At 39.6% G+C, this 12400-nt stretch overlaps 1 protein-coding gene across 1 annotated transcript in view; it reads left to right on the top strand.

The window, feature by feature from the left end:
* Positions 1 to 1655: 1655 nt before the first annotated feature.
* Positions 1656 to 12400, top strand: part of CUBN (cubilin) — a 259861-nt gene continuing 249116 nt past the window's right edge. Inside the window, exons 1-6 of the mRNA XM_034644347.1 lie at positions 1656 to 2445; positions 2834 to 2963; positions 3866 to 3961; positions 4526 to 4564; positions 7261 to 7362; positions 8024 to 8127. Of these exons, the coding sequence (XP_034500238.1) occupies positions 2333 to 2445; positions 2834 to 2963; positions 3866 to 3961; positions 4526 to 4564; positions 7261 to 7362; positions 8024 to 8127 (584 nt within the window). The 5' untranslated portion in view covers positions 1656 to 2332. The remainder of the gene's footprint in view (positions 2446 to 2833; positions 2964 to 3865; positions 3962 to 4525; positions 4565 to 7260; positions 7363 to 8023; positions 8128 to 12400) is intronic.

The raw sequence follows: 12400 nt of genomic DNA, 5'->3' as shown, positions 1-12400 counted from the left end.
CATGAAAATAGTTACGTTCATAGCTCAGAGGGGTAGAATTGTCCTTTGTGTCCTTTGTGTTGTGTCCTATTTCGTCCAGTTCTAAGTTGACAAGTGTTTCACAGTGTCAAGCATTTCCCCCATCCCCACCCCAGGTTGTTAAGCTTTTAAACAAACCTTAGACAAATTTAACTTTAAAGAAATATATTCACCTGGAGATACCATTTATTGCATTACACCCTTTTCTTAAAGCAACAACATAACAAATGAACTCATTACTTAACCTCAGTATCACCTCAAGTAAACAGCATCTTGCCAGCTATTTTTGTCGCTATTTTTGAATAGAACACGTGTAAAATGGTGCTGTATTTCTCCGTATCAAACTGTACTGCTTTATCTAAGGAGGTAATTTTATGTAGATACTATCTAAAATTTTTGATGGCACTTCCAAGTTTCCACAGCCTGTTTTTCTAAATCTTTGAAAATAATGAGTCTACGTGCAAAGCATCCTTTTATTTCTTCAAAGGGTTTCCCATAGCAACTAGTTCCCAACCCATCTTTCTAACTCTGGTTTCAATTTTTTTAATTGTAAAACATATAAAATTTATAATTGTAATAGCTTTTTAAAAAGATTTATTTATTTATTTATTTATTTATTTATTTATTTATTTAGAGAACAGGGGGAGGGGCAGAGAGAATCCTAAGCAGACTCTGTGCTGCGTGTGGACCTGGAGATCATGACCTGAGCGGAAACCAAGAGTTTGACGCTTAACCTAATGAGCCACACAGGCACCCCTCATTTGAAAAATTTTTAAAGTTCAGTGGCATTACATACTTTCTCATGGTTGTGCAACCATCACCACCATCCATCTCCAGAACTTTTTTCCATCTTTCCAAAGTGAAACTCTGCACCCATTAAACAAGAACTCCCCACCCTCCCTTCCCCCAGCCCAGGAAACCACCATGCTACATTCTGTCTCTGGGAGTTTGCCTACTTTAGGTTCTTCATGTAAGTGGACGCATACAGTATTTGTCCTTTTGTGTCTGATTTATTTCACGAGGCATAATGTTTTCGAGGTTTATCCATGTCACAGCAGGTGCCAGAATTTCCTTCCATGTAAAGGCTGAATAATATTCCACTGCATGCCTGTAACACATTTTGTTTGTCCATTCACATCTGTCAACAGACATTGCAATTGCTTCCACATTTTGGCGATTGTGAATAATGCTGCTGTGAACATGGCTGTACAAATACCTCTTTGAGTTTTTTTTTTTTTTCCAGTTCTTTTGGTGTATACCCAGATGTGGAATTGCTGGATCCCATGGTAATTCTGTTTAATTTTTTAAGGAACTGCCATACTGTTCTGTAGCGGCTGCACCATTTTACTTTCTCACCAAGAGTGCACGAGGGTTCCAGTTTCTCCACATCCTCACCAACGCTTGTTATTTTCTGGTTTTTGTTTGTTTTGATAGTAGCCATCCTACTGGGTGTGAAGTGGCATCTCATTATGGTTTTGATTTACATTTCCCAATAGTGATATTGAGCATTTTTCATGTGCTTTTGGACAATTTGTACATCATCTTTGGAAAAAATGCCTATTTTCTTTGCCCATTTTAAAAAGGGGTTCTTTTTTATTGTTGTTGAGTTATGGGAGTTCTTTATGTATTCTGGATATTCACCTCATACCATAGATATAATTAGTAAATAGATTTTCCCATTCTGTGAGTTGTCTTTTCACTGTGTTGATGGTGTCTTTCGGTATACAAAAGTTTTTTCATTTTCAAGTCGTCCAATGTATCCATTATTTTGTTGTTATTGCCTGTGCTTTTGGTGTCATATCCAAAAAATAATTGCCAAATCCAATGTCATGAAGCTTTCCCCCTTTGTTTTCTTCTTTAAAGTGTTAGTTACTGTTTTTAGATATTTGATTCATTTCGAGTTAATTTTTGTATAAGGCGTAAAGGGTCCAATTTCATTGTTCTCCAGGTGGATAACCAGTTTTTCTAGTATCATTTGCTGAAAGGTGGCTACTTCTTAAGCAAAGATTGTTTTAGTGGATGTTTCCAAAGCAGTTTGTTACCATTTCAAAGGTCAGGCAGATAATGATTAAGTTGTGCATCACTTAAAGGTAGATTTTGACCTCTTACAAGTTGAAGAGTACTGAAGATCTAAGATCATTTACATCCCTTGGGAAGGAAAAGAACCTAGCCTAGGGCAAAGAAGAGAGAACTGAAAAGTTGCAGAGTATTTCATAGGCCAAAGTACATCTGCCTACTTTGCTTTCCCTCAAATCCCACACTTGGCTGGAGTGGCTTCCCTCTTCCTGACAGCGGAGGAGGGTTGCCGAGGAACATGTCCTCATCTTTTCTTTGGGGTTTGGTGATTTTGTTGACATTTGCTGAATCAAATGGTGAAACTGGAGGCCTTGAGCTGCAGAGACAAAAAAGAAGTACTGAGCTCCAACAGTAAGTAGACACATGGATTATTGCTGCTGAGGGTTGAGGGCAGGCGGTCGTTAGTTTCCACAAATAGCCAGAGAAGCAAAGGTGTAATTTTTCTTCAAGAAAACAGTGATGTTCAAGACAAATAGGGAAAAACATTTGGACTGATGTATGGGATTATCTTCTTCTACCTAAATTATTCACTGACTATTTTGCAAATAAGGCAAGTATGCAATTGCTAAGAGCCATCTCTAGGAAATCTGCAGAGAAAAAAGGGCAGATGAGCAGGGAGAATTTGGTTGAGTCGACCACTGAGTGAAGGTGTATGCAGTCTACAGATATTCAGTGAGAAATGTTGTTTAAAAGTGACATGTGCTAATTATTGATGCATTCTCTGGTTTGACTTATATAGGGCTCGGATGGCTGCAGAGAGGGGAAATTTAGTGTTTCTTGCTGGGTCTGCTCATAACATTGAATTTAGAACTGGATCCCTGGGAAAAATCAAATTAAATGAGGAAGACCTTGGTGAATGTTTACATCAGGTAATACAATGGAAATATATCGAAGTAATTTTGTATATACAGTCATTTAATTCAAGAGGTCTGTATGAATCCATACCTTAAATCTTTAGCTCGGGGAACGTAACTGGAGGTGAGTCTTATAAAGAACAATGCCCTAGGATTAATGATGGACAGAGGAGGAATTCTAGAGGGAAGTGGCTCATTGTGGGGGCTTCTGTCCTCTAATCCATCTAATCCAGAGAAGGCCCCCCGGGGTTGTACTGGGACTCCTTCACAAGAGGAGAAGGAGAGGGGCCAGAGAAAGGTTTGGATGTGACCAGTTTACTTGTGCCAGAGAACAGAATTGGCCAGTTATTCTTCGCCTTCCTGAGTGTTTTCAGTGTCCATTAGCTACTGTCTCACACTGGTGTATCAGTGGTAACGTTAGAAGCCAGCACTATTTAGAACTTCCTAGGGGCTCTCCAGTGTGCTCCGTGCTTGCTGTGTGTTATCCCAGCAAACCCCCACAACTGTCCTATGAGCTTGGCTTTATTATCACCCCATCTGTAAGGGAGGTAAAAGAAATGTGCAGCGGTGCAGCAGGTCAGCCAAGGACACCCAGGAAATGGCTGAGCCAGGATCTAAAACCCAAGCAGTCCGATTTCCAAGCCAGGCCTCTTAACAAGCACTCCCAACCGTTATGAGAAAAAATGCAAATGGAAAGTACCTTGATGTGTTGTTACTGAAAAGGGCAAATAGAATTATGCCATGGCTATTTTAGTCCGATGTTCATTATGCATGGTATTGTTTTGATTTTTACAATAATGGGCAAGATCTTGGTGCTAAAAATAGAACAGTACTCAACTTTAAAAAATTTTGCATCTGTAACATACACATGACTTTTTCACTAGGTTTCTCCTCCTCCTTTTCCATTTTGAAATTAGATCCAGAAAAACAAAGATGATATTACAGATTTAAAAAGGAGTGCAGTCGGTCTGCCTCAAAATATTTCCAGTCAAGTCCATCAGCTTAATTCTAAGGTAAGTCTGATGTCCACATCATTAGCATAAATGGGTTTTCTTAATTCAACTTTGTAAGTAACCATTTTGCAGAAGGCATACCAGCTTTTCCACCCCTTTAGAAATTTAGCATTGTAATTATGGACTTTTCAGTTAGATGATGTAGGTCTAACAGGGGACACAGAGGTAGTGATGGGCAGAAGGTTGTAATGCTATGACAAGAGCTTATTGCATAAGTAGGTCTTGCCCACATTCTGATAGAACCTTCTTATTGGTGCAGTGGATGAACCATCGTCATTTATGAAAGTTCCCTGTGTGCAGAGTCTCTGTGTGCAGAGAAGCAATGAGTCAACTTATCAATGGGTTGTACTTCCTTCTTTAAAAAATGCCTTAAAAAAATCTATATGATGGAAGGGAGTAGGAAGGAAGGGAAGCTTGGAGAGAAGAGGAATGAAGAGGGCAAAAGCAACAAAAAAGGAATGAACAGACAAAGCAAGTCCCCAGCAGAGGGTGTTAGGAAGATATGCTAAGGGACAATATCACATGTGAAATGCTAACTGATGCCTTCTCTTCCCTACTGCTTAGCTTGTGGATCTGGAGAGAAAATTTCAAAGCTTACAGCAGGTAGGTCCCATAACTACTACTTTGTCTGACATCTTTCACTGAAAATATGCTAGAATCATTGATGGGACTGGCATTCTTATCTTGAGATAGATGGATGATCCGTATCAAGGACTTTGCTTTTTCCCATAATTTAATTCTCCGCACAGTTTATGCTTCCCAGAATACAGATGAGGAACCTGAGCCTCAGATAAGGTAACCAGTCCCAGGTCACTGGGCATGTGGACTACACCTGTCAGCTAGTGACCCCCAACTTGCTGATTCCAGCATCTAGGACTGAGTATCAAAAGGCCATGCATCAGGGTGTCTGGGTGGCTCGTCAGTTGAGCTGACTTAATTTTGGCTCAGGTCATGATCTCGAGGTCCTGGGATCGAAGGCTGTGTTGGGCTGTGTGCTCAGTGGGGAGTCTGCTTGAGGATTCTTTCCCTCTCCCTCTGCCCCTCCTCATTCCCTTTCTAAAAAAATAAAATAATAAAATAAAATAAAATAAAATAAAATAAAAATCAATCAATCTATCTATCTATCTTAAAAAAAGAAAAAAGAAAGGCCATGCATCTTCTCTAACATTAAACTCAGAGGCTTTGGGTATTCACAAAATATTTCTCTCTCTTTTTTACAGATTTTATTTATTTATTTGACACATGGACAGAGAGGGCAAGCACAAGCAGGGGGAGTGGCAGGCAGAGGGAGAGGGAGAAGCAGGCTCCTCGCTGAGTGAGGAGCCCAATGCAGGGCTCAATCCCAGGACCCTGGGATCATGACCTAAACTGAAGGCAGATGCTTAACCGACTGAGCCACCCAGGCATCCCACATAATATTTCAAAATTCCTTAAAAGTACATTTCCTGATAATTAAATTTGAGCAGTTTCTTAGAGTAAACCTTCCATAACTTTGTAAGTACATGCTTGTAAACTTGTCCTTGTAATTTTAGACTTCTCATCTGTTTTGAAGTTGGCTGATGTTTTTAAGATTTTAAGATTTTCATGGAAACTATAACATTTTACCCAGAGAAATGCACAGAATGTCCCCATATTAAAATTAAAAAGGAGATTCCAGGTTTAGAATCCCTGTTCTCATATTCTGGATCTGTTGTGATTATGCTTCAAGTGTGGTCCTCCATTTTTGTGCTTTAAACTTGGTGAGCAAGTTCATGTATGTATGCCTTTTCCTGACTTTAATACTAAATTGCTTCTCAGCCTTCATCTTTTTCAGGGAGTAGCTGAATGAATGAAAACAAGCAAGGAATCCTACCTCTGGAGCAAGGCACAGTGCTATAGCTTCCAGTCTCCTAGGGTGCTTTATTATTCCTACCAAAAGTCAAAAGCTGGAGGCCATGGTCAGATGACCCCAGACTCCCCCTCCCCTTACCCCCAGGAAGAATTTTTAAATGATTTTTGGATATAAGTGCCTTTTATGCATTCCAATAGGGCAAGTGCTCTCTGGTACCATAGCCACCATCATTCCCCAATATCTTCCTCCTTATTGCTTACTGATTCCATTTGCTGCTGGGCCTTCATAGGCTTTCAAGTTTTAAAACACCAGATAACATTGCTTTTTTGTGCCTGAGAACTTTTAATGAGTTTGTGATTAATTTTCATAATCATGTCCTCTGACAAACAGGACTATTTGTGGTACAAGGCACAAAGATGGATGAGATCGTGGAAGAAAACAGAGTCCAGAAAGAGACCCCCGCATGCGTGGTCACCTTGCTTTTGACAAAGGAGAAGAGAGATGGGTTTGGCAATAAACGATGCTTAGTCAGTTAGTTGGGTACCCTCTGGCTCTGTTTCATCTGTAAAATGAAGGGAACAGACATGACTTTCTCTGTGAGTCACTGGATTAAAAAAAAAAGTCGTGAATAATTTTACCCCTACTTTAATTTTAATTTTTTAAAATTTTATTTTGTAGCCGCATTATAATTTTTAAAACAGAGAATTAGACTACGATTAGGTGAAATTAATAAAATAGCTTTTCTTGCATAACCAGTCATCCTCTCTAAAGAAGTTTTCTGCCCCCAAAGGCATTACAAAGCTTATGAGATTGGAACTACTAGCTGACATATGGTAAGATTCTCCAGGTTGTATAGACAAAGGCAGGTCTGTTCGTGACTCTGGTCTGAAAGTAGTCACATGAGCACAGGAGTGGAGGATGTATCTAAGCCCACATCTCAAACAAAGGGAGTTACTTGGAGTGAAAAGAGTTCAGTCATCTTAACCCATGGGAGGAGGGGTGGCGGCTAAAGATGATCAGATTTCAAATGCTTATCTGGAGGCACCAAAGAGAAGCATAGCAGCAAAAGACCCGGAATTCCCATTTTGTTTTCTCAGCACAATAGGACTGTCCATTATTATTCCCAATCTGAAATCTTTACTCTTGTCCACCAGCGTCTATTTCTCAGGTGAACAATGCTTTCCCAAAGATAGGTTGAGTATCTTCTCCCCTTGTGCCTCATTCCATAGTAAAGTAAAATGCGTAGGACTGATCATGTAAAACACTCTGTTTTTTCCACGAGAGTTGATTGTTCCATGAGAGTTGATTTGAAGAAGAACTTCAGTAATTGATTTAAAGTCTGGAGGAGGACCCTCCCTTGACTAGGGGTAAAATGTACTTTCACACATGGACCTGCCCTGAAACATCCCTTTCTTTGCTGCCTGCTGAAAGTACGATGGTCTTGCTGACTGCCCTGTCTTTGTTTCAGACAGTTGACAGAAAGGTTTGCAGCAGCAATCCCTGCCAAAATGGGGGAACCTGCCTCAATCTCCATGATTCCTTTTATTGTATCTGTCCCTCCCAGTGGAAGGTAAGCCACTTGGTCTTTTGTTTAAAATAACAGTGAGTCAGCGTCAGTGGTTTCTTTGGAATCACTCAGACATATTTAATTCTCCATCCAAAGTTTCTAGGATTCTGTGGCTTCCCGAATCAGGATGAATTACACCATGTATGCCAAAATCCAAACAATGGCGAGCACGGCTGCGTAACCCACTGAACACCAAGCCGTCTTAAGGAGGGGTTCACTTGACTACATAACTGTGTGGAAGGGCGTAATATTTAGGCTAACATCAATTTAAATTGTTCAGCACTGAAAGTACTAAATGAATCTTGACATAGCCATGTAAATTTTCTTGCCCTTTTCTGTTAATGGTGAAAATGTTCCTGACATGTGCATTAAAAAAAATTAAGTGACTATTCCCAGGCATAGCCTCATGGTAACATGAAGATTAGTTAGTATAAGGATTCTTGTGTGACTGGTGTGATTTTACCAAGAGCTCTTTGGCTCCCTTAAGCCAAATCTGAGTTCAAGAGGAAGGATAACTGGGTATTAGTATTAGTATGATTGTATCTCACTTGACTGAAGACTTCTTTACTGTGCATGTATAAATCCCTGAGCATATCATATGAATATTGGCCCCAGTTGCTTCTGCGACCCGTGGCACCTGACTTTGTTCTTTACATGAATACAGGGTCCTCTGTGCTCAGTTGATGTGAATGAATGTGAGATTTACTCAGGAACACCCTTGGGCTGCCAGAATGGAGCCACATGTAGAAATACAGCAGGGAGTTACAGGTAATGTTTCTCTTTTCTTTTCTTTTTTCCCTTTCTTTCCTTTTCTCTTCTCTTCTCTTCTCTTCTCTTCTCTTCTCTTCTCTTCTCTTCTCTTCTCTCTTCTTTCTCTTCTCTTCTCTTCTCTTCTCTTCTCTTCTCTTCTCTTTCTTTTCTTTCTTTCTTCTTTCTTTCTTTCTTTCTTTCTTTCTTTCTTTCTTTCTTTCTTTCTTTCGATATATTTTTGAAGGACTAAAACATTCCATAGTTAAGAGCATCCATGATTAATTATCCGTATTACCAGCAATAGGTACCCCCTGGAGCAATATATGGCTCTTATTTGATGACATATAGCTATTTATTTAGATGAAGAAAAACTTGTGCATCCTCAACTCTTACCCATGAAGAAAGTCTTTCTCTGGTGTCCCTGAGGAACCTTCTTCTGAAGGCCCCGGTGGCTGGCATAGAGAGTGCCGACAGCATGGGGCTGAAGCATTAGTGAGAGTCAGAACACTGAAGGGGCTGTCCTTGAAGAGCCTTAAGCAGAAGAGGGCTACCCCAGCACACCCGCGAGCCCATGCTTTACCCATTCATTAGAGAAGTGAGCTGATAGCTTTAGTGAGGATGTCTTCATTCAAGTGCTATGGCAAATGGTAACCGTAACAAAATGAGAGACTAAATTGAGGTTTTCCCCACATAGTTAACTCTCACTGCTTTTCCTCAATTAGCCATGAGGCCCCTTACCACAATCATCACACAGCTCCTATCTTCTCTTCGACTTACTCTGTCAAATGGATTGTCTATGGCGTCTTCCTGCTCAGCTCAGCCATCACCCTCTCCAAGAAAACTTCCTTTTCCTTACTAAGCTGAGCTAGGCATCCCAACACCTCCATGTTGCCATCAAACTGTAAGAGTATTGGTTACTAAAGCTATAGTGGCTGACACATCAGCTTTTCAAATAAGTCTGGGGTGCCTGGGTGGCTCAGTCAGTTAAGACTCTAACTCTTGGTTTTGGCTCAGGTCATGATCTCAGGGTCATGAGATCGAGCCCCACATCAGGCTCCATGCCCAGCCTGGAATCGGCTTGAACTTCTCTCTCTCCCTTTGCCCCTTTATCCACTCATGCTCTGTCTCTCTCTCTCTCTTAAATAAATAAATCTTTAAAAAAAATTAAGTCCAGATCAACATCAAACCCACTTTTGTATAGTTCCTTAAAATCACTTAAAAAAAACACTCTGGACATTATCTTCCCCCATTTTTTGGTTGGTCTCCTATATTCTGTGATTATTAAAAGGTAAAAAAGTTGATTCTGTGATAACATGAACAAATTCTTTTAATACACAGGGATATAATCTCACCGGAGTAAAGAGCAATTATTTGCTTTCTTACTAATGTCTCTGCTATCTTGTTCTCCCATTCCCTTGTAACAATATCCATTCTATTCTTTCCAGCAAAACTGAGTGCGGTTATTTTGTCATTTCCTTGTCCTCAGTTACCACAGTGTTTTCTCAGAAAGCAGGCACAATCCTCCTCTTTTTCATATAATTGGTCCTTTTGTTCTTTTGATCTGATCTTAAAAATTTTTGCTCATTCCAAGTCACAAAGTGAATTCATTCAAACTTCTGATAGATATTTTCAGGAGCTTCATCATTGTGCAAAACCCAAATCAATCACCTCTGACTTAAATTAAGTATTATATTATTGAAGAGACTTTTGCTTTCAGGACTTTGTTTCTCATTTTAATGAACTCCCTGATCCCCTGCCTGCTATTATGAGCATTCAGGCTTGGCCTAGATCCAAAATGCAGGTCTAATCTTTCATTCCCTTGAAAGCATTATCTCCTGATCTCTGTTTATGGGCACATATCAATGAGAATTGCTGCTCAGAGATACTGGAGGAAAATGATTCCTAGCACTAACACTTTCCTGCCTTGCTGATATCGAGGAATGTCCTGGAGATGAGATCTCACTCCTGGTCTTCCTTTATCATCACTGTCCTCTGGGGTCTTGCAGGCCAACAGAAAACCAGATTGTGCAGCAGGTGGGGTAGGACCTAAAGATCCAGCCAAAATTGATTTTTGTCTCCCCCAAGCACATTATTTTTACTCCTGTAAAATGGAAAAGAAAAAAAAATTAATGTAACTATTTGCTGCATGTCAGAGATTAGAGTTCTTTTTTCCAAGTATAATCACGAAAGAGAAAGAGAGAACCATTTTTTATTTGTTGGGAGCTGCCTAAATGGCAGATTCAACTTTATTTGAGCAATATTGAATTCTCTTTTGTACCTTCCTGCAAAAAAAACCAAAAAAACCAAAAAAACCAGAAAAACAACCCAAGGACTCATGCTGACTCGGAAATGGCTTTGGTTTCTAGTCTGTGTCCTTCATAGATTTGCTGGAGGACAGTAAGAATGAACATTTAAATCTTTTTTTCCCCTCTTGATATGAGGATAGCCCCATGAATTCCAATTGATATCTATGAACTAAACACTCTAATTCAGTCATTTGATGGAGACCTTTTGGAGGAATAACAGAAAATAGAAAAAGGCTCATGAGCATAGGACTAAGTGCTTACTTTGTGGAATGTGTGTAATGAAACAGAACATTTAGATACTTTCTTGTGTTCTATTAATTATGTGAGATTAAATGCCTGTTAATCAGTAGCTTCCCTGAAGCTCGAAACCCCTTCAAGAAACTTCTATGGACATTTGCTAAAGGAAAATGAGCCACATGTTGACGAACCTGGACCTGCAGAAATGTGGTCATAACAAAGGGTTTGCTCTGGGTTTGGGGCCGCCTTCAGCCTCTAACTCTTGGAACCCATTTACTTGGGAAGACAAAGGAGTCTTTATTTAAAGGGATTAATAATTCCTAATTATAAAGACCTTTGAAAGATAAAGCATTGTACAGATACTAATTAATTGGAAGCCCTGTTTCATAGGAAACTTTCTGGTAAAAACTTTTTCTTGAGTAATGAAAATAGAGCAAGGAGACCGTTGTCTGTTCCACTGATGCCTTTGGTGGGAGGTCTTGCCCCTAAGTGCTTCACACAGTCAGCAGATAATATTTCACCACTTCCTGATGCTGTTATTGCCTTATTAGTCTAAAGAATTGATGCATATTTTTCTCCTGCTTACTTTGGATTTAAAACAGACCTTGGGGTGCAAATTTGCAACTATGGATGGCATATATCATATTCTTTGGGCTCAGATCTAGAAGGCTTTCTAGAAAAAAAAAGCTGAGTTTGTTGTTTGTTTTTTTCTCCAAGAGCACAATGATGGTTCGTGTATTTTATTTTATTTCTTTCCACTGTCATCACCGGTGGGTTTTAAGACATGCAGAGCTTAAGCAATGAGGATTAATCTGGTTTTAGCTCACTGGTAGTTAGGTATTAAGCTTATTACCTGTTTCAGTTAGTCAGTTATGTTAATATTGAACCATGGACTCTAACATAAGTTAAACTATGACTATGAACGTGTATTTGACCTTTTTCAATTGCCAAACGCATTTGCAATGTTTTTGAACATTGAAAAGCCCAGTTTTGTTCTGCCAGAACCAAACCAGAAATAGAAAGTCATTATGAAGGTGACTTCTGCAGGGAGGTATATAATTCATCACTCTTTTTCTTTAAAGGACAGATCCAGATGCCTTGGGAATATATTTTGCATGCAAACGCGGTTAGGTTAAAAAGACATAAAATTGTAAAGTTTTTGGGGTGCCTGGTTGGCTCAGTCGGAGGAGCATGGGGCTTTTCGTTTTGGGATAGTGACCTTGAGCCCCTTGTTGAGTGTAGAGATTACTTAAGTAGATTAAAAAAAAAAAAGTCTTCAACTAACTACCTTTCAGAATATGGGAATGTGACGTAGAAAAACACTGGTACAAGAGTAACACAGACCTAGGTTTTAATTCATCTTCTGCCAATTCCTAGTCCTGTGGCCTTGGGAAATGTGAGCCTTGCCAGTAAAATGGGATTAATACTTGTCTTTGAGGATCATAGCAAGGAAGCTAGTGGTATACTTGGCTGCTTTCCTCCCTCTGTTTCTCACATTAAGCTACATTTAAAAGAAAGACTTTGTAGTTCTTTAGAGGAAAGCGAAGGATGAAAATTCACTCATCTCCAAGCAAGAAGGAGAAGAAAGAGGATTTAACCGCAGGTCGAGGAATCAGAATCTCCTTTCAAATCTCAAGTCATTTTCCAATAGTAAAGCACTTAGTGGTAAGATAAACACAATTTCCTGAGCACTTCCTGCTGGAGAATGTCTTGAGACTCCAAAGTGAAAATAATAGTAGTTATTTAGC

The sequence above is a fragment of the Ailuropoda melanoleuca genome, chromosome 15, assembly GCF_002007445.2.
Source record: "Ailuropoda melanoleuca isolate Jingjing chromosome 15, ASM200744v2, whole genome shotgun sequence".
NCBI lineage: Eukaryota > Metazoa > Chordata > Mammalia > Carnivora > Ursidae > Ailuropoda > Ailuropoda melanoleuca.
The sequence above is the reverse complement of the archived record's forward strand: the minus strand, read 5'-3'. Positions and strand labels throughout refer to the sequence as shown.